We start from the raw sequence: 23,118 nt of genomic DNA, 5'->3' as shown, positions 1-23,118 counted from the left end.
AGACAGAGCTTTAAACATGAATAGTCAACAAAATTATTCACAAGTAAACAAATAAACAATATTACTACCAGTAATATTACATTTTTTATAATGTAAACTATTTATCCATATAACCATGGAGACTCGGAAGATATGTAAAGAAGGAGTAAGATGCTTGGCGACAGATTCCAAAGTTTTTTATTCAAGTTCTGCCAGGATTTTTTTTTCATTTTTTTCTCATGGCAATAACAACTCCACTACAAGAGACTTTGTGAACATCCTGTTGATATGTTTGTCTTGTAAACACAGGGTTGTGACCTTTCGGAAGGACAGTGAATGAATTCACTTATGTCTATTGTATTCCTAAAATGAAAACAAAAATATTTTCGGAGATCCTGCTTAGAAAGATGAGTCTGAATTCCAAACCCATTTTATTAGTATTATTAGGTTATATGCATTATCATGCATATGACGTTTTATTTATCTTTTTTTAAATCAATGCATATAACCTATAATTCATCATAGTGACGAATTAAAGCTAGTTATTATTATTATTTTATCTATAAAACATATACAGTAATTTAAAAAATAAATTAAATTTATATCATTTTCTAATTTTTTTAGTGATCGTATTGAACGATCAAACCTTGATGGTACACAACGCGAGACGATTGTAGTGCGTGTCATCCAGCCATTCGCACTTACGCTTTATGGTAACTATATATACTGGACAGATTGGACGTTGAAAGCAGTACTAAGAGCTGAAAAGCACACCGGCGCTAATGAGGTCACCCTTGTGCAGGACTTGGATAAACGGCCAATGGATATACACGTGTTCATAACAGACAGACAAATATGTAAGTTGACAGACATTTATAGCTATTTCTTTTTTGGGGGGGAAGGTATTAAGAAAATGATTTTACTCAGCTAAGAGTCTTCAAAGAAACTGGTTAAATGGCATGTGAGTATTATTAGCCCCCCCCCCCCCACTCCATCTAATATCTTGGCCTCAGAAATGGAGAAATTCAAATATTGTAAGTGTTAAACATTGTTCCCAGTTTAACCAAGGTAATCTAACTACAGGTCACCTAACAGTCTTTTGTTCTTATGTCTGGCCGCGAAAAATACCAACAGTACTGTACTATGTACATATTCTCCGCGGTGTGCAGGTCTGTTAAGGGGCGTGAAACTGATCATGTCGCAGCCACAGATGAACCCTTTGATCTCCCTGTAGCTCAAAATCCTGTTGCAGCTTAACTGGAAGTTAAGACAATTCGGATTAAGCCCTCTATGGAACCACAGCAGTCAGCAAAGCAGTTCCTACCCAGATCAGTAAACTGCCTTTATTCCATAATGAAATCCCCTCACAATAAACCTCAATTATTGTATTGTGCACTTTTCTTCTATCAACCAAAACCACTGAACGTTTTAACCTTCTGCTACTACAGACAGGCGAAAAACTGTTCATATGTAGAGTTCAATAGTTTTTATTTTATATAAATCAGACACCATTGTAGAAAGTTAGCCTTCAAATTTACAGAATGTCATTTAAATTAGAAATTGTTGCGGTGGATGATATTTTTCTCTTTATTATCTATTTTATTTTTCTCAAGCTACTGTATCCTTATAATTTTTATTTAAACTACAGTATTTGGAAGTTAGGACACATCGAGGGTTGGTCTGGTTTTTAAAATGTATTTTCTTTTGACCTAATATGATGAACTCAGTAGAAAAGATCTATCAACAAATACAGTAATACTAATATTATTTGACTCAGTTGGCCTACAAACAAATTGATAAAACATATAGTCATAGTCATATATAGTCATAGTCATATAGTCATAGTCATATATACTTTATTGTCCATTTAAAAAACAGAAATGTGATTTGAAAACTGGCAAAATACAAAAATATAAAATACAATTTACAAAAACACACACAAAAAGTTAAGAGGCTAAAAATTGTTAAAATTAGATAAAAATTATTATTATTTAATTATATTATATGATTTATTATTATATTGCACTAACGATGACTTAAAGTTTATATAAAAGCATTAAAATTACATGTGTGAGCTATAAAAATAAACAAAAGCGGTTACATTTTATCTTTGTACTCTGGAGTTATATAAGTGTATAGCATTAGGTACAAACGAGCACCTAAACCGTTTTGTTTTGGTATTAAGTGCACGTAGTCTTATGCCAGAATTCATGAGAGCAAATTGTTTGTGAAGAGGATGTGTTTCATCATCAATGATACTTTTTACTTTTTTTAACACATTTTCTTTATACAAGGATTCAACATCAGGTAAGTGCTCTCCTACTAGTCTAATTGCTCTATTTCCTATTCGATTAAGTTTAATTTTATCTTTTTGCATTGTATTACCATAAAAACAAACATTACAAAAAAGTATTACACTGAGAATTACAGAGTTATAAAACAATTTAAGTATGGTTTTGTCAATTTGTAGGTACTTCATTTTTCTTAAAATAAACATCCTTTGGTTGGCTTTGCATGTGGCTTTATTTACATTATTTATCCAATTTAGCTTATTGTCAATTATACAACCCAGATATTTGTACTCATTTACTACTTCTATCTCATTTTCATTTATAATCAGAGGTTCTAAGGGTTCTTTAATTTTCCTAAAATCAATTTGCATTTCTTTTGTTTTCTTTATGTTTAGTTTCAGGTTGTTATTGCAGCACCAGTGATAAAAATCACATCCTAGTTGTCTATAGCTTGTTTCATCATTGCCAGTAATGTATCCAGTGATGACTGTGTCATCTGCATATTTTACTATACAACATTCATTTGAATTGGCTCTGAAACTGCTGGTGAACAGTGAAAACAACATTGGGGAGATAACAGACCCTTGTGGCGTGCCAATGCTAACAGTTCTTTTATCAGATAAAATACCGTTTAGTTTAACATACTGGAACCTATTTGTTAAGAAATTATATATCCATGAAGTCAATGTGTCGTTTACGTTCATTTCTTTAAGTTTGCGTACTAATGAACCAGGTTCAACGGTATTAAAAGCACTAGAAAAATCTATATACAAACATCTTACATATGATTTAGGCACATCTAAATGTTGGTAAATATTATGTAAGTGGAAGAGCACAGCATCTTCAACACTTCTATTACTCTGATAGGCAAATTGGAGAGGATCGAGAAAAAATTTCGTCTGATCAAGCAACTGCCTAAGTACAATCTTTTCTAGGCACTTACCAACATTGGATGTGATAGCTATTGGCCTATAGTCATTAAGTTCCTTGGGATTTTTTATCTTAGGAATTGGTGAGATACAGGCCGTTTTCCATTGATTGGGCACTGTACCACTTGCTAAACTCTCATTAAAAAGTTTGGTATATATCGGTGCCAACTCTTGGTTGCAGTATTTAATAACACGATTTCCAATTCCATCAGGGCCAGTACTTTTACCAGGCTTTACTTTGGCGAATACATTACGCACATCAACTACATTTATGACTGCATTGTTTACTAATGAAGTCTCATTTTCGCGGATTTCTGTGTCTTCATTTTCATTTTTGGTAACTAATATCTCGGATTCAAAACGACAGAAAAAGTTGTTTAAGTCATTAGCGAAGTTCTCACTTCCATGTACACGCAATATGGTTTCTTTGTAGCCGGTTAGTGTTTTAATTGCTTTCCATGCTGCTTTAGGATTTTTGTCTTTAAATTTATTTTCTAGTGTTTTTTTGTATTTCAGTTTGCTATTTTTTATACACTTGTTTATTTCCTTTTGAATTTCCTTGACTTTAGGAGTATCTTTTCCTCTATGCGCTATACGCTTATCTTGTAACAGTTTCCTTAGTTGGTTAGAGATCCATGGTTTTTCATTTGCATACATCTTTTTTGTTACTTTAGGTATAACCATATCAACACAAAAGGATATGTATGCTGAGATTGTAGATACCCTTACATCAAGAGTATCATCGTCATCGAGCATACTATCCCAATCAGTACATGCTAGACAGCCACGCAACTTTTCAACCACCTCTGTACTCCACAACTGCTGTTGTATAACTACTGGTTTTGACTGTTTTAATTTTGTCTTGTATTTTGGCATAATATGTATATTGTTATGATCAGAATTTCCAAGTTTTGAACAGATTTTGCTTGTGTATGCTTTTTTCACATTGCAGTAGCATAAGTCCAGTGTAGCACTGCCTCTTGTTTCTACAGAGATTGCTTGTTCATAAGTAGGTAGCACATCCTTCAAAGTGCATTTGTTGAAGTCTCCTAGAATTATTTGTGGAGCGTCCGGTGCCATTGTTTCATACCGGTGAACAGTACTGGAAATAGTCTCACTCGCATTATCAATATTTGCATTTGGGTGTATGTAGCACACTGTAAGGAAAATTTGAGAAAATTCTCGTGGTAGATAGAAGAACATGTTTATATGTTATGTTTAATTTACATTACAATTTACAAATTGCCTAGGTTACCTTAGGGTGAACTTTCATGGAGTGATATCTTAATAGGGTGATAGTTTAATAGATTGATTCCTGAATATGGTGAATGGAACTATAATAGGGGAAGTTGTTAATGGTTTCATAAGATGTATTTGTGTATTAAACATTATGTGTTGCAAGTATTACACCGAATTAAACATAATGAAGGTTTTAAATGCATTCAAATAAATAATTTAAATATAGCTAAATTATTTTTCCAAATAAAAAATATTATAGGACCTATAGGACCTACTGGCCATAATCTTTCATTATAGAGTTCTCTAATCATAGCCTTTCCATAATACCCCTTTCCTCATTCTGCCTTACCCAATCACAGCCCAGGTTCAATTATATGGTTATACAGTATCATAATTAATATATAACCTCCACCATCATACCCCCATACTATTTTAAATATAAAATGATAAATAAAAATGTATTATAGGCTATATAGCCTCAATTAGCCATGAATGATCCCTTTCCCTAGCACATCTAGCTCATGTGCACTTTAAAGAACCTAGTACATCTTTTGAGATGAGTAGAGGGTTACCCCGGTGTACGTTCTAGTACATCACAGCCACTGATCATAACTGGGCCCTCTGGGAGACCAGTCATTGACCGCCCAATATAAATATTTCAATTCAATAGCCCCACCAAAATCACATACCAGACAGACCTCAATCATAAGGTTATCCCCCTCCCCATCACCTTAACCATGGCCTCCAGATTTATTATAGGCTATCCTCAATCATGCATGACTCAATCAAAATTCAACACCAAATAAACAATAAACCATCACCTTATTATTTTAATGAGAAAGAGTTTGAGAGGTCAAATATTTGAGATAGATTCACTGATAATTAAAATCCCTATGTATTATCTTATGCTGACTTACATCATTGATAAAATAGTGACTCATTTCATTATAACACTACAGGTAGGGTTATGTTCAAAACCAAACATTCTTGGCTGGTAACAAATAAAAAACATAATAACAAAAATAATATCCATAGCTAAAAATGATGAAAATTATGTGTGCATTACCAAACGTTAACACCCAATTTTAATTCAAGTTTATTTATCTATTTCTAAACATAAAGAATATAAATCAAGTCAAGTATCATTTATTGTCATTTGTTTTAAGAAAAAACATAGAAATTCTGTTTGCTCTGTTGGCCGAAGCACCATACTGAATAATAAAAAAAATAAAAAGTAAAAACTCCAAATACACATTTAACATATAAATCTGTTTGATCTCTGCAGTATTTATTTTAAAATTTTCACTGAAAATATGCATTTGTTACTACTACTATGTTGTTTTATTAATTCAATTCAATTTCAATTTCTTTTTTATTTCGGAAATATCATCCATATTAATAAACTTATAAACAGAAAAAGAAAAATCTAAACTTAAGTATATAGAATGCTTCTCCATCTACAATACATTTTGGAGTTGTGGAGCATATGTTTGCAAACACAAGCAACAAGGATGTTACCACTATTCAACATACGTTGCATGAAACCATAGGTAGATTTTCGCATGTACTCATTAAATTAATATTTTATATAAAGAATCTATGGATCTAAAGTTAAGTGACTTGTCTTCCACTTTAAGTTAATATGTAATGTTGTAGTGTTGACTTTAAATCTTGTATTTGGCATAATAGAGAAAATAAATGTTTACTTTAGACTGACATGATCAAACATGCTAATAATTATTGATTGAAGAGCCGTAATCATCAAATTATCATTAAAGTATATAAGTGACTTGTCTTCAAATGTATTAAAGTAAAGTGAGACTTGTCTTTACTACCAGCTGTAGTGCTGAATTTGAATCTTGTATTTGGCTTAATAGATAAAATAAATGTTTACTTTAGACTGACATGAACAAACATGCTAATAATTATTGATTAAAAAGACATCATCATCAAATTATCATTAACGTATATAAGTGAGCTGTCTTCCACTTCAAAAAACATGTATTAAAGTAAAGTGAAACTTGTCTTTACAGTCTTTACTACCAGCCTTAGTGTTGACTTTAAATCTTGTATTTGGCTTAATAGATAAAATAAATATTTACTTTAGCGTGAAATGATCAAACATGCTAATAATTATTGAATGAAGAGACATAATCATCACATTATCATAATAACAATTTAGACGAAACAATTAAAGGGTGTGAAATGGACATTTCTGTCACAAAATGCTTGTTAGTGTAAAACAATAGGTGGTAGCTTTGATGTTCTTATTTGACTATTATAATGAAAAGGTACACTAGTTTAAAAACAAAAGTTCCTACTAAATACTGCTATTGTTATACCTGTTAAACACACCCAAATTAAAGACATTTAATCACTGCTCATTTAATATTATATTCTAAAGATAAAGACAAAATGACTTTTTTAAATGGGTGCAGTGCATTTAATAATTTATTTTACATGGATAAAATTTCATTAAAGTACTTATTTTAATCATAGAGATCTCTATGTTTTAATCCATGTCAATTATTAAATGCATCCATTTTTTTGTAGCATTATTCATGAGATTTCAGAATTGAATAAAAACATTAGGCTTAATTCTTGTAGTTTTGACAAAATATCCTTTCTTGATATAAATTGTAAAATATTTTCATTGACTGTGTTAAGATATATGATTCAATATACAATTAAGTTTGCCTTTTTCGCTGTTTGCTTGTGCTATTTAATAGCCCATCAACATAGTTAGAGAAAAAATAATATTTATATTACTATTATTTTTATTTATTTAAAGAAATAATTCATTTAAAAACAAAGAAGTCTGCCAAATTGTGGCAAAAACAATATAAAACATTTTTAGTAAAATGTTGCATGAAATTGACTACATTTAAACCTAATATCAAGGGTACACTTATACTCAAATATAAGGTATTTGTGTACCTGTATAACCATAGAGAATCATGTTATGAATGTACAGTACTGTACTCATGCACAGATTACTTTACATCCCTACAGGAAAATGGAGTTGTCTGTTGCCAACGGTTGCAAAAATTAATACCAATTAGAATTCTAAGGTAGATGATTCATCATAACAATAATGGAAGAAACCATTATCTTAATATTATTTCCATTTTTTATGTAGTTGTACCAAAATATATTTCTTACAATAATTAATTTGTTTGCTGTACAATGTTTACAATCATAATTTGATATAAGTTTTTAAAAATATAACTATAAAATGAAGTAAAATTATGCATTACCTCCTGAGGTGTGGTACTCAATCCTCTGTTAATTGTTATATGTAGATGCTATTGTGTTATAGCTGGTTAGCTATGAATAGTGATTGTGAGACTACAACAAAAGCAAGTAGAGTATTCATAATCACTCAGGTTCACACTAATAACAAGGGATAAAAGTGACAGTCATATGTTACTTGTCACTGGCTGGCTCCATTCAGATCATTGTATGGTAGCTAGATATTATTCCAGAGGAGTTTTATTAGTGATCTAGTCATTACATTGTGATCATCCCTGCTGTAGAGGTGAACAAGATGTGGACGTTAGTTTACATTTGCCTGGCATTAGCTGCCTTAGGAAACTGTCAGAATAAAACTACTACTAGGATACCTGTTACAGTAACGCAGGCAAACAAGTTAAATGTTACTGTGACTGTCTCTACTGTGAGTACCTCTACTCATACTGTGAAAGGATCCACTGTGAAGACATCTACGGTGTCACCATCAACAATTAGTGAGTATTTAATATACAGTACTGTAAATAATAAACCTAATAATATTTCCTAATTTTAAATTTTTCAAAATTAAATAATAGAAAATAGAACAACCTTAAGGACAAACTTATGCCAGAATTCTGTTTTCAAAACAAATTTGTAAATGGACAAAATAAAGATACTACATGATTAAATACATTAATTAAGTAATTAATACATTTTCAGTATATCTCTGGACAGTTAAGAATCTATTCTAATCTATGTTTGTAATTGTATTAATTTAGTAACAAATAATAAATATGTTTTTCAAACCATACAATAATTCAAGGAGGAATATACAGTATTGTATAAAAACTGCTTTCAATATAAGCTTTCTACAATAGTTAAAATGTTACAGTTAGTTAGCATAAATCTAATTTACTGACAAAAATGATATATATTAAGTCTTCATGGAGAATTAATGTACTGTACAGAGAAATTCTCAACCTTATTTATATTTTCTTAGGAACCACAGTGGTATACCACAAGTTAACATTACTGATACTGTTGTATATATACAGTACAGTGACTGATTTCAGTCAGGCTAACGTGTAGAATAATTTTTTAAATAAAATAATTCTTTTAAATGTAACATAATATATAATAAAGTACTTTTAGTGGGATATTTTGGAAAATACTCATAAATTACATTACTCCTTGTATTGGAATTTGTGTTTTATAAAATGTCTGAAAGTATTTTTATACTAATCCTGTCTAGACCAGTGAATACCTGAGATACTATGGCCAAGTAGAATTAATTACAGATAGATTGCCCCAAGTTTTTTTTTATTTAGGTGAATTATCTAAACTTTATTTTTAAAATGAATTTTGTTTATGGAATTTGGGAAAGTTGTTGAAAGGCTTACCTCAAAAGGTTTCTTCATGTGAAAGTATTTTATAGCTCTTGACTCCACTAAACCAGATTTAAGTTATTTATTATGGGCCTTTCATCTTGCTATTAAGTGCACTACTGTATATCATGGAATAAATGTAGGTGACATTATTAACTCACATAGCAACTACTGTAACTTTCAGCTTTGGAAATAGTAATGTATTATATGGACAGTTAATGTATCCATTGATCTGTTGAGAAATCTTAACTATGTTAATAGTATGTTTATAAAAAAATATCTGTGTTTTTATGATACAGTACCAGCCCAAACATTTCTATTTCTTAAAATAGATATTTTAACACATATTCGTTTATGGTTGTGGTGTTAAATAGCATAATTGACAACATATGTTATGTGGTACGTCACCTTTCACAATCAAACATGTTACAGTAGGTATAAAAGGTTATTTATTACATGTTCCGTATTTTGGGCAATCGTGACATTACAGTAAGCAATATCACTTGTAATTTTCTTCAACTCACCAAATACTGTACATTTTACAGCAACATTAAAAAAAAGAATCTGTTATGATTTAAATACCCAATGATACAGTACTGTAGGCCTATTATTAAGTTGTCACATAGCAACTACTGTACTGTACCTACTTGTTTTGGATGACAGAATTGTTGAACTTTTTATATTACTTTTAATGTTTGTTTAAACTGTGACATTCAGAATCTTTTGCCTTTGATTATATTCATTCAGTAGCAAAAAAGTAAATAAAACAAAAATTGAATAAAGAAAGTACCAGTACCTTTTTTAATTCCCAGCAATTATTGCATATTTGAATAAATGTTGTTTTTATTAAAGTAGTTCCTTCTCTAAATTGTGGTTATTCTTTACATTCTTTTTTCTTAGCCCAACTAAATATTGAATAATTAAAAATACCTTACCATTTAGAATTATTGCATATAAATGTACTATATATTATTTTTATTGAAGTAGTTGGAATGTGTTGTTCTTTCTCTACTGTAAATCCTGGTTATTCTTTTATATTCTTTTTTCTTATCCCGGTCAATACCTTTATTGTTTTCTGAAATCTTGTGGCATTTCTTTCTGGTTATTTTGCTTTTTGTTTAATTCTTATTTTATTAGTGTTTACAATGAGATCAAACCACTGGTCTCCAAACATTGAATTGTCAATATTCCATTGTATTTGCTGTTGGATTTATACTACATTTCATACAGTAGCTCAATGGGATATGGACATTTTAGTAATTACAAAATATACATTGTAAAAGCAAAACACCACGTTACATAGTAGCAATGCACTAAGTAAAATTTCCAGGAATTTTTTACTTTTAATAAGTCTACTTCTTCATCCATGCTTAAACATGTTTTATATCCTGGTGGAGGAAAGAATGTAGGCCCTTGGATTATATACCAAAGGGGATTGGAAGCAGATCAATTTGTCATTTTTTATAGCATTACAGTAGGCATACAGTACATTCAGTTATTAGTTGAATACTTTTGAATTATACCAAAAATGTTATAAAAAAAAAAAAAAAAAATAAAAGAATTATCAGTGTTATTGTTCCATTGTCAAAAAACCACAAAAAAAAAAACGTTATTAATTGTTAAACATTTTTTTTTCGCATGTTGGTTTTAATCTTTATTGTGGTCCCTAATTCCAATCATTATAATGCAACGATTTCGAAGTAATCACCAAAACTGACAGGTTTACAGTTACAGTTAGTGTGATTAGGCACGAAATGTACTAAATTCAATAAAGAAGCACAAATCATACGTTTTAATGTACATACTGAGAACACATGATATAATTATATATAGAATAGGCATCCTTGATTGGTTATTAGTGTATCCATTGAAATACGTATATTTTTGCTGTATCATTCTTTTCTACAATGTAATGACCTTTTTACATTTCGTACAGTAGCCAAGATTAGGAATAGAAATATATTAGATCCTACTGTAGGTGTGGGTTGAATAGACTTGACTTGTTTTGTGGTACCATGGAGAAATAAGTAATAAATAATAAATAATAACTTATTTCTCCATGGTGGTACAAATAACATCCTTGAGATTGTATAGGCACTGTACTTATATGGATATTTAGTTATGGACTCTTAGGTTTGAATACATTCTGTTCACAGTAAACAACTTGCACAAAAGCGGAGCTCAATCGGCCGCAGTGGCGTATACTTTGTAAGCAACATTGCACTCTGACCTGAATTGTTACTGCGTATCCTTTAGTGACATTCACACCATTTCATGGACAGAAAATGGTGCAGTTCCATTCATGATACGATTTTCCAAAACGACACTGCCTTCCGTTTTGGGAAGACAGTACAAAATTACTTTGGAAGGTAATAACATCAGGAAACACAAAGAAAATGAAACCAGAAGCTGATGAGATGATGTGCCGGGCATTTCACCAACACATGTGTACAAGTTTGGGAAGGTGGGTCACCCTGTTAAAGGAGCTAAATGTCAACTCTGATGGGCAGCATGTAAAAACACTGAACCTATTTTTGCAACGTACAATGTTAAGGTTAATTCTAACTTATTTCTCCATGGTTCCATGAAACAAAATATCTGTGAATGCAGATTTATTCCTTCAGCTCCTCAATTTTGATGTATATTTAGGGACCATGTCAACACTATTCTACTGCAGTAAATTGAATTGTATTCATCCAAAAGACAAATATAAGAAAAAAAAGATGAAAAGGCCCATCAACAAAAAGCTAAAAGCTTGTACGTGGTTGTGACTTAAACAACCATAAAACAGTTAATACAATAAAAAAAATACAGTAAAAAAAGTTACAGTAGCATCGGCATTACTGTGTAATATACTGAATAAAAAAACAAGATTAACACATGTTGGACTAGCAGAAACACCACCATCAGCCTATATTATCTATTTATTCTGTCCAAAATGGTTGAGTAGAGAACATCAACAATATTAATTTAGAAATGAAACAGTAATTTACATTGACAATACTAGTGACATACATACTTACATACAATAAAATAATTCATGTTCGAACAAACATTTTTGTTCATCCGTCACCTATAGCCTGCCCTGTATCTTATATCTTGACATTGTAGATTACTAGATATTTAAAGTAATACTGTTTCCATATAAAGTGAAGTATTTGTATTCATTTCAGGGGGTTTCCCTGCCTCCCTGATAAGCTTCATGTTCTCACTAATGTTTATTCATGAGAAATACTATAGCATCAAAGAATTAAATCAAAGAAAGGTTAAATGACCATCTAGTCCCCCTGATAGTTAATTAAGGTAGGTCTGTAAGCTATTACATGACCCTAATGCAACAATACTGTTACTTGTAACAATTCAGTTATTGTCAGCATAAACATAATACAGTACCCTGTACCTGGCATGTTCCGTGATTTATTGTGTTTATTAACTTATTATCTGTGTGCTTGTTTGCCTCCTTGTAGGCCTGTTTGCCTCCCCGTAGGCCTGTTTCCAAGGTGAAGATCATAGTGTTAAATGCGTAAATTTAAGGGGAAACCATTCAATAAATTCTGTCAATATGATTATTTATGGGCAATTTTTTTTTTTTCAAATCTGTGTGTCAGACAATGGAACTTGTTCTCGTTGATACAAACTGGTCTTCCATTAAAGTCTAGTGGGTATAATAAAATATTACAAGAACAAGAAGGGGTTGTCTTTGTCAACTTAAGTTCAGTATTGTATGTATATTTAGAAAGGTTAGGGTCAGTGCAGAGAAGTTAAAGGTGAATGGTTAGATTGGAACTGTACTAAGGAAAGGTTATTTAACAACTTCTGAGGTAGAATCACAAAGTTTACTCCATAGTGGAATTGTTAGATTGGCCTGGCTCATGTCATCAGAATGGCTTCTTTCTGGAAAACACTCAAGATATGCTTCAGAATTACTCAAATGTATGTTACAGTAGATGAAAGCCTAAGCATGTTGACACCATTAAAGTAGGCCTGGTGTCCTGCCGTGTTGCTCTTTTCTAAATGCTAATAGAGTATTTAGTGATCTCATCCTTCCACATTATTTTATGTTGTCTCTCAAATGGTTTGCCATCCATGGAGATTCATTAGTCACTGTACAGTCTGTCCACCTGCCGATGTGACCTACACAATTCCAATTGCTAATTTTAATTGTCAACACTATTAATATTATATATTATAATATATTTGTCTTTCCATTATTTAAATAACAGAAAGAAGAAGATACCAGGGCATTTTTCATAATAGTAATTGTTGTAATTGTATATACCATGATAGAGACATGTAAGAAAGAAAATGAAGAACAAATACACAAATTACAAACTCTCTCTCTTTAATATGTTATACATTACTGTATTCCCAACATTGCTTTTGCAGCTAGTTTTTTTTTACCATTGATCAATAGTAGTTTTTGGACGTGATATTTGCAATTCATTATATTATATTATTGAATTTATGCACATACAAAACAGTTTGTTTAAAAGGATAATCTTTTATCAACAGTACATTGACATACTGTACTTGACTTACTTACTTTCACTGTCAAGAGTATTTTTAATGGAGAAAAAAAATTAAGTATTTGGATGGATTTCACAAAACATCTCAAATGAAACCACTTAATCTCTTGTTACAATCAGTAGCATTATTTGTGTCTGCAATCCATTGTATTGATAGCTTCTGCAATTGACCCTACTGCCTACTTACACATTACCAGCATCTCTTATACAGTAGCTTTGCTCTGTATCATCATAGAGATATTCACTATAATATCTCTATGGTATCAGCTGACGACATCAGCCAAGCAGAAATGTTTTTCAATACACTAGGTTCAATATTATATAATGATGTATGTATTGTAACAAATCAACTGTTAAGGAATGCCATTTAATAAATTATATAATATACAGTATTTCAAAGATTGATTCTAGTTTCTATATCTTTATGCTCAATAGTGAGGGATTGGACTACAGTACGGCCGTTCCAAGGCAAAACCACGTAACTTGCATTTTGGTCAATTTTGAAATTTTTTCATTTGGGGAATTATTACAAATTTATGAACAACCTGTAAAAATTTCAGGTTTCAGAGATCATTATTTTTTTAGATAGTACCACGTATCTTTAAGCAAAAAACAAATAATTCTAGTATTTTCCAAGGCAAAACAACGTATCTACCAGATACGTTGTTCTGCCACGGAAATGCATACGATTTTCGCTTCAAATTCTCACAATCAGCTAAGTTACGTAATTTTTAGACAGAAACCGCTGATGCATGACAATATGCATAGCAACGATCTCAACTAAAAGTAAAAGATATATTAAACAATACTAGGCTTATTAGGCTAGACAACTAATTTAATGTATTAAAATTTATTCTAAGAATTAACTATATTTACGAAAAAGTTCATGCAAGCATGAAACTAGGCTAGGCTATTATTTTTGACAGACCTACCTAATCTAGCCTAGGCCTAGTATCCCAGTACTGTCAATGGAACTAGGCTAGGCCTAGGCTAGTAGGACGGCCGTTTTTGCATTGTTGTACGTGGGCCTTGTAGTAGCAGGTTAGTACCGTAGGTAGGCTATAACATAATAATGTAAGTCTATATCATAAATAGTAGATCAAAATGGCTAAGCCTAGCTTCAAATGCACTCTTTGTTAAGCCAACCTAGTTGGTAGGCATTATTAGTGATTGCAGCCCTCCCTGTTCTTCAAAAAGAGTTTCAATCCATTGTTTTTAAAATCATCACAGTTACGTTGTTTTGCCATGGAATGACCACAGTTACGTTGTTTTGCCACAGAATATCGCAGTTACGTTGTTTTGCCTAAGAAATGACTTTCATTCTATACACGTCATTTCCAAGGCAAAACAACGTATCTGTTAAAAGTGGTAATAACTTTTGATAAAATTGTTTAAATTATTCAACATTTCGTATTTAATAATAATTATTATTTATATATACTCATGCAAAATTTCACATCATTACGATAATTTGTTGCTGAAATGCAAACACTCAAACTTCAATTCAATTTTTCTCGAAAAGCAACATTTTGTAGTTACGTTGTTTTGCCTTGGAACGGCCGAGTAGCACTGTAAGAAATTATTAATTGAAATTTTTATATTATAAGACAATTTTAATATTAGATTAATATAATTTTTACGGTATTGTTATCAGAATCTGGAGTTTAAGTAATACTCTACCATATGTTCCATTAGATTGTGGATTACTGTAGATGATTTTTTAGGTGAATGTTGGTGTTATTAATTTTATTTTGTTTATAAAAATTATGAAATAATGTACTGTAGGTATTACTTGAAATTTATTGAAATCTGATATTGAATTGATATATAAAACAAAAACATTAAACAAAAGAATATACTATACATTTTTGTCCTTGGGTACGTCTTTCCCTTGTAAAATTGACTAAATGTCTGGGTTACGCTTGAATCAGAATGGCATTATAATAGTAAAAATAGAAAATTGTAATAATAATAGAATATTGTGGATGAATTGAGTATGACTAATTTGATATTGTGGTTTCTTTTTTCTAAAAAGTTTTACTGTTAGTTAATTTCATTGTTTGTCATCTGTTTGTAAGATAAAAATAGATTAAATTAAACAATTAAACAACAGATTAAACTTCACACACCCTCACCCCCTTTCTTTCTGTTAATCCCTTTCATATTCAATTATTTTTCCCCTTTGTTCACCAATTTTACTTTTATATTAAAATATGTCCAAATAAAAAAAAATCTCATCAAATGACTTTCTTGCTATTTGTTTAAAAAAAAATATTCTAAAAAAAATCATTTTACAAAATTGCATAATTGCAATCGTTTTAATTAATCGTTATTTTTAATAGTTTGTCAATATTTAATCAACGTACCAAAACATGAGAATGTTTATAATAATTTACTGTGCTTGTTTGTAGTAAAGTAATTCTATTGCCTGTGGAATGGCGGCCAAGATTTTTTTTGCCCTAAAATTCAGTTTTAAACCATATCATTCCTTGACATACAATGCCAGTGTATTATACTATACCATGGAGAAATCTCCATGACTATAAGTTCATGTTAAGTGCGAACCTGATATAATGTATACTGTACAGTAAATTAAACAACCACAAAATGTATTGATTGCCATTGTTTATGCTGCCTAATGGATTCATTTTCTTTTCCAATCGAAAACAAAGAAAGTGCTGTGTGCATAATATTAAAAAAACATAATTTAAGTAGAATCACAATTTTTCTTTACAGGTATTTAATATTTAAAACATTTTTTTTTATGATATTGCACTATAAAACTGTTTCTTTACTTAGTAATTTATTTATTTCTTTTTGGTGAACTCATAATGACACTGTGTTCCCATATGGCCCATTACACAACTACAACATTGATACACAAAACACATTAACATTAGTCGCCATCACATGTAGATATTTGAATTATTACACTACCTGTTGACCCCTTCCAGTACTAATGTATGTAATTACCAAGTCACATTAAACATTTAGACGACTGTAATCAGTTTAAAAAACATTTAAAAGCACTATATTTCAAACAATGTTACGATACTAATTGATGTGAAGCGCCGCTGATTATAATTAAATGTTGTATAAATGTGCGCTATACAAGTAATAATAATAATAATAATAATAATTACTGTTACTAAAGTTGTGTTCCTTCATCAAATTGATATATAGTACATAATATGTGATAAATAATTTTAAAATAGATTAATATATATATATATTAGATATTTTTATTTGGGCTCTGTTCAATTCTGAAAGGGTCTATCATCTCGACTAAATTGTTTAAGAATAAGCTATTTTACAACCTGTTGTGTTGCCAATGCATTCTAAGGTTACAAAGTTGTATTCTATTCTTCAGCTTAAGGAAACCATTAATAAAAATACATATTTTAAAATATTGGCTGAACTCTGTGATAATGAATATATAATATGAAAACTGTAGGTTGCACAGTACAAACGTTCATTTGGTACAAAATCAATAATAGTACAGCTATTGTATAAGCCTTTGTCAGAGAAGCATAATTGGTCGATATAACAAACATTTTTATTGATACAGTGAAATATAAATATTTATTTTTTTCCCCCATTATACAGTATACATAATTTAAAAAGGTAGTAAAGAAATAAGATAAAATAAAGGAAATGATATTAAAAATGTTTCCGAATTTATAAGTCAATTGTGAACAAAATTAATAAATGAAAATTTTAATTTAGAGTGGATAATGGTTAGTTAGGGATAATTTCAAATGTATTTTACTGCCATTACTGTCTGACCTATGTATGCAATTAATTTAGTAAGTATTTTTTTTGGTAATTAACCAAGTAACTGTTATTACATAAAATATTCATAAGCTTTTAACTACTGCAACAACTAAAATCATACATTATTGCAGTAAAAAGAAAAATGTAATTAACTGCAGTAACTGCAGAAGTCTTAAATTGATTTTGTTTTTTTAGAAATACCATTTTGAAATCTCATCCGGAAACTTTCTTATTTCCAGCGAATCCCTGCTTCGGAAGAACACTGAATGATGAACATTTTGATGATTTTAGTTGTATAACATCACTGACTTTAGATCAGTGTAGTACAATTAATATAAATTATTAATGGCAAAATATCTCTCTTTTTTCTAGGTTCTTCAAGCCCTTGTGATTCATTCAATGGAGGATGCAGTGATATCTGTTCTCCTGGCATTGATAATTCATCTGCAGTATGTTCATGCCCTGATGGTCAAAAGCTGGTTAATAATGACAAAACATGCGTTGGTGAGTTATTTATTCAAATTTAGTGATAATATACTGTACATAGATATACTGTACAGTAAAAAACCTTCTTTGGTGACACCTCTTCTTTGAGGACACCCCTATTCAGAGAACACCCCTATTACAGAGACCCTTTCTTGTGAACCAAATGATGGGCAATATTAACATGGCTAAATTAATTTGGGTTAGAACTAACTGTATAGATTGTCACCCCACCCCCATTCCCTACGAAAATTTCAACTTGAATTCCTCTACTTGCCGAGGACACTCTTCTAATACTGGAGTATTATGGTATTATTCAACTCTGTATAGCATACTTAAAACATCAGAATAACTACCCTCGACAAACCAAATTTATACACCCATCAACTTGAACAAAATGCACAATGAGAAAGTTCCCACTGTATGCCCCATATGGGAACATGATGTTGTTTGAGATGAGTAGGGATCATCTTGTGTGTGAATATTAATTGAAAATAGGGACCATCTTTTAGGAAGTAATCATAATAAATTATTATATAATATTTATTTGTTCATTTTTTTTACAGTATATACAAATATTAGGAATTAATAATTAAACATTACCTTTTAAGAGGAATGTTGGAAAGCAGAAGTTTGTGCATGTTACCCTTTAATTTAATTCAATATTAAAAAAATATAATATGTATCAATTTGATGTGCGTAAAGTTCTCATACTGTGTTCAGTGTTAAAGCTGAAAAAAGAATTGCCATCAAATTATTGAAAAGCCCCAGCAGAGACGTGTTACTGCACATTATATAACATTAAATAACCATTTCATACTGTAAATTTAAACTCACGTATAAGTGACCCACTTTAAACTGTAATATTACATAACTAGTATTAAATTTCAAATATTAGCCCAGGTACCCTATTATAATATCAAGACCTAGTCTAAGTAAGCAAATGATTTCTTTAATATTTTCCGACTTATTGAATTGGTTGGAAGAAGGCCAAAAAACTTGTTATGTTGAAATACTTTGACGTAATAATCTGCACTGTAATGCAACGTCACTGATTTTGGAGATTGCGCTAAAAATATAAGTCTCAAATTTAGTTATTATTTTATTTATTTTAATCCCTGTTAGTCAATAAATTTATTCTCATTATTCTAAAGTGAACCTCAGCATCAAAGCTCTGTCTGTCAAACTTTATGTGACAAAAAAATGTGATGGGCCCATATATGGACATGATGATGTCATATCACTACCATATTTGGACACACATCACACTGTTTTTGTCAAACTAGTTTGATAGTGTAGACAGATCTTTACACAAAAACCAAGTAGTAGTAACTATTTCCGTCACTATAAATATGTAATGCTTTTGTTTTAAAACTCTAGATGAAAGTAACTCATGTACTGGCTTGTTCAATTTTTACTGCGCTAATGGCAACTGCATTCCTGATCTGTGGGCGTGTGATCTTGACAATGATTGTGTTGACAATTCAGATGAAGCCGAGTATCTATGCGGTAAGTTTTACATAAAGTACAAATCATACCTACAGTACTGTACTTAATCGTATTAGGTTACTAAGGATGAACAATCAGTTTAAATACGATCCTGGTACTATTGTACTGTGTTTTGAGAACATGTACATGTGTTATTGCACATTTAAATATATCCTTGCCTTTTGATGAAGCCGAGTATCTATGCGGTAAGTTTTACATAAAGTACAAATCATACCTACAGTACTGTACTTAATCGTATTAGGTTACTAAGGATGAACAATCAGTTTAAATACGATCCTGGTACTATTGTACTGTGTTTTGAGAACATGTACATGTGTTATTGCACATTTAAATATATCCGTGCCTTTTGATTAATTGATTTCGTATCATGTGGCATTTGTTGTAAATGTAGAAATGATCTTGAATTGTTCTATTCAATGGCCCACTATTGTGCAGCATGATAGGTCGATAAATAATATGAAACTAACCTCTGACATGCCGTCTACAGTATAAATGTTGTGCTCCACACAAAAACTCAGCTCAACCTAGTTGTATACTGTACATAGCCATTGACGTCCAATTCAAAATGGTTTAATTTAAATACATTACATTATGACAGTACAAAATGAATGATGAATGTTTTGTGTTCATTAAATGGAGAGAATATTTTCATGAGATTGTAGTGGAGCTGTGGTGGTTAACATGCTTGCCTTCCAATTCCTAGTGCCAGGGTTGTAACTCACAACTCTTTCAACTCCACTCCCTAAGCCTCAAATGAGACTTAGTTTATAAGCACGATAAATTAAATACTTTATCCTTCCTGTAATTGGCGAGTTACTCGCTGTTGGATACGTATGAAAAACAAAAAAAACTGTTCCAATCAACCTATAAACATTTACTTTATTTAAATTGTATACCATTTGACACAGAACTTGCTGTCCACAGACAATGAATAATGAGATGTTAAATAATGATTATCATATTGTTTTATTTCCAGCTTTCCATGAATGTGGTGATTCCGAATTCATGTGCGATAATTCTAGATGCATTCCGTATGTATGGCGTTGCGATTATGACAACGACTGTCGAGATAACAGTGATGAAGTAGATTGTCGTAAGTTTCTTATAATTTACTACGCAACAATATATAAATAATATAAATATAGTCATTATTGTGCCATATTGTAGCGGAACAGGCACAAGCAACAAGAAATGATTTGAACTTTCTACTTCTGGTTTGAAGGCTCAAACAGCATATACTGTACCATTATGATTTGGTGGTTAGGCCAACATTGATTAGACAGTGGCGTAACGCAACTGGGAGCAAAGTCCTCTGGTTTTGCACTCATGAGAGGCCCTCTAGCGCTGGGAAGTTGGATTGGAGCTACCCATGCTCTGGAGCCCCCTAAGCTCTAGGGACCCTGAGTTTAGCCAGAAAGTGCTCATAGTTGTTACACCACTGTGTTTAGGGTATGCTATCACCCTAACAAGAACCACACAGTAGGCAACTCAACATTTTTATCATCTCCAGTCCTGTATCATTCACAGTATAGGGTTTCTCTCTGCCTGTCAAATTAAAATGTACATAATTGTTAGATTCAACCAGTATTTTTTAGGAAAGCAATTTATCATACAGAACATCCAGGTATCAATTCAACCAGTGTTTTTGTCATATTTTATCAATTGTGACTCATAGCGGACACACCCCTGTAAATGTCAGTGCATTGTAATGTTGTTAATTGTGTAGGAAAAAACCAGCTGTGAAAGTCTGTAAATCAAATAAGATATTTTGTACTCTTCAGTAACATTAAAATGCAATATAATATGATGATGTACTGTTAGCAGTTAATAGATAAAAAGGAGACAGATAAAACTTCTAAAAGAGCTTTATGAATATGGAATAATATAATATTTAATACATTTATTATGTTTATAAATGTGTTAATTCAATTCCACTAAGACATGAGGAAAATGTATTTGCTCATATCGATGTGAAAAATATATTACCTTTTAATCTTGTTTTTCTTTTCATATTTGTGCATTAAAGTTATTATAAATTACTAAAATCAGAGTATGATTTGTTTTATTTCTAGCCTTCCCAACCTGCGAATTTGACGAGTTTACATGTGGAAATGGCAGGTGTCTAAGCTTGGCTGTTGTCTGTGATGGCGCTAATAATTGCCGAGATGCCAATGCCACTGATGAAATAGATTGTCGTAAGTTTCATTTTTGGTACAATTTATATTTAAAAAGCATATATTACTATTGCATGCCATGTGACCCACAATCATCCAATCAAATGACAGGTGATATATTTATGTGTTATAAATAACACTAGGCTGACTGGTTTCTGTACAATACATTATCCCAAACAAAGCCCAATAATAGAGTTGCATACCAAAATACCAATTGGTTCATTGTTAGCAGCCCTGTGGTTCGATCAAATTTTTTTCTGAACGTAACCCATTCCAGGTTTTCCTCATTTAGCACCTTCAAAAAGGGTCTGTTGAACCATGGTTGAATGGTAGAATCCCTTAGGATGTACACATACAAAACAAAATACAAATACAATTTATATTAATATGTACAGTGTATAAATATATATTTTAAAGTTTTGATAAAATTTATATTGAAAAGACAAGATTATTATCATAACAATTTTGAATAAAAAATTATTAAAGGCTAAAATCAAAAGTAAACACATATTTGTAAATATTTATTATATTATATTAATACTGTATTAAATTATTGTAGTTGCATATTGTATGTAAATTTGAAAATCTGCTGTTATTTAGTCAAGCATGTTACAGAATTAGTTACGCTTATAGACATCTTCCCTGTATTGTTTCTGATTATGTACATTACAGTAAAAAACAAGCTGTAAACAGTGGCGTAAGGCAGGGGAAAAGACCCCTGATTAAGCACTCATAATGGGGGTAATTGCATTATGCTCTGAGTCCGTTACTTCAGCTCATGGTGCCACTGGGTTTAGCCAGTAAGTGCTCAAAGCTGTTATGCCACTGGCTGTAAACAATTTTAGAGGAATCCCAAATCTAATCAGTGATCATGAATAATTTCTATATATAATATGGATTATCCATTGTGCATTCAATTAAAATATATATATCTATACATAGATTTTTGGTCGCAGATTTCTAGAAATTTCTATAACAATGAAATACTATTCCACATTGACAGACGTTGGCATGGATATCATAGAATTCAATAATAACCATTAAACTTAAAAGCCTATTCTTAAGTAAATCCTTGATAAATACAAAGAGATAAATACGGTAATACACTGTTCAATGATGTTTGTCTTGTGTTTTATGGTGTAAAACCCTAGAACAAGGACACTTCATTAAAACAGTTTAAAGGCCTTTCCATACAGATAATAGATAACAGAAACATACATTGTACTACTGTGTACATGCAGTAAATAAAAGCCAATACATACCGAATGCCCACCGTGTGCGTAATATTCCTAGGATGCATGGTGCCTGCACACAATTTTTTTTTCGTACATAATAAGTTGGGGTCTCCTTGTGAAAGATAGCCAAACTACTTTCTAAAATATAACTAAACCTAACCCTCTAAATAAATAATCTATTCTCTCACTATAAAGTAAAAAGAAGTTGGTCATGGGATTCGAACCCCATACATCGACATGCAAAGTCCATAGTCTAATTGACTCGACTACACAGCACAGACGGAAAGCGTTTGCATTAGCGAATTGTAGTTAACTCAATTCTTATGGATATGAATAATGAATATTCATGTTTATTTTGTGACG

At 31.1% G+C, this 23,118-nt stretch overlaps 1 protein-coding gene across 1 annotated transcript in view; it reads left to right on the top strand.

The window, feature by feature from the left end:
• Window positions 1–23,118, top strand: part of LOC144847952 (low-density lipoprotein receptor-related protein 2-like) — a 60,986-nt gene that overhangs the window by 4,265 nt on the left and 33,603 nt on the right. Inside the window, exons 5-9 of the mRNA XM_078704573.1 lie at window positions 604–836; window positions 17,727–17,858; window positions 19,218–19,346; window positions 20,323–20,439; window positions 21,419–21,541. Coding sequence (XP_078560699.1) covers window positions 604–836; window positions 17,727–17,858; window positions 19,218–19,346; window positions 20,323–20,439; window positions 21,419–21,541 — 734 coding nt within the window. The remainder of the gene's footprint in view (window positions 1–603; window positions 837–17,726; window positions 17,859–19,217; window positions 19,347–20,322; window positions 20,440–21,418; window positions 21,542–23,118) is intronic.

The sequence above is a fragment of the Antedon bifida genome, chromosome 1 (assembly GCF_963402885.1).
Source record: "Antedon bifida chromosome 1, ecAntBifi1.1, whole genome shotgun sequence".
Classification (NCBI taxonomy): Eukaryota; Metazoa; Echinodermata; class Crinoidea; order Comatulida; family Antedonidae; genus Antedon; species Antedon bifida.
This window is presented reverse-complemented; position numbering and strand designations above follow the sequence as displayed.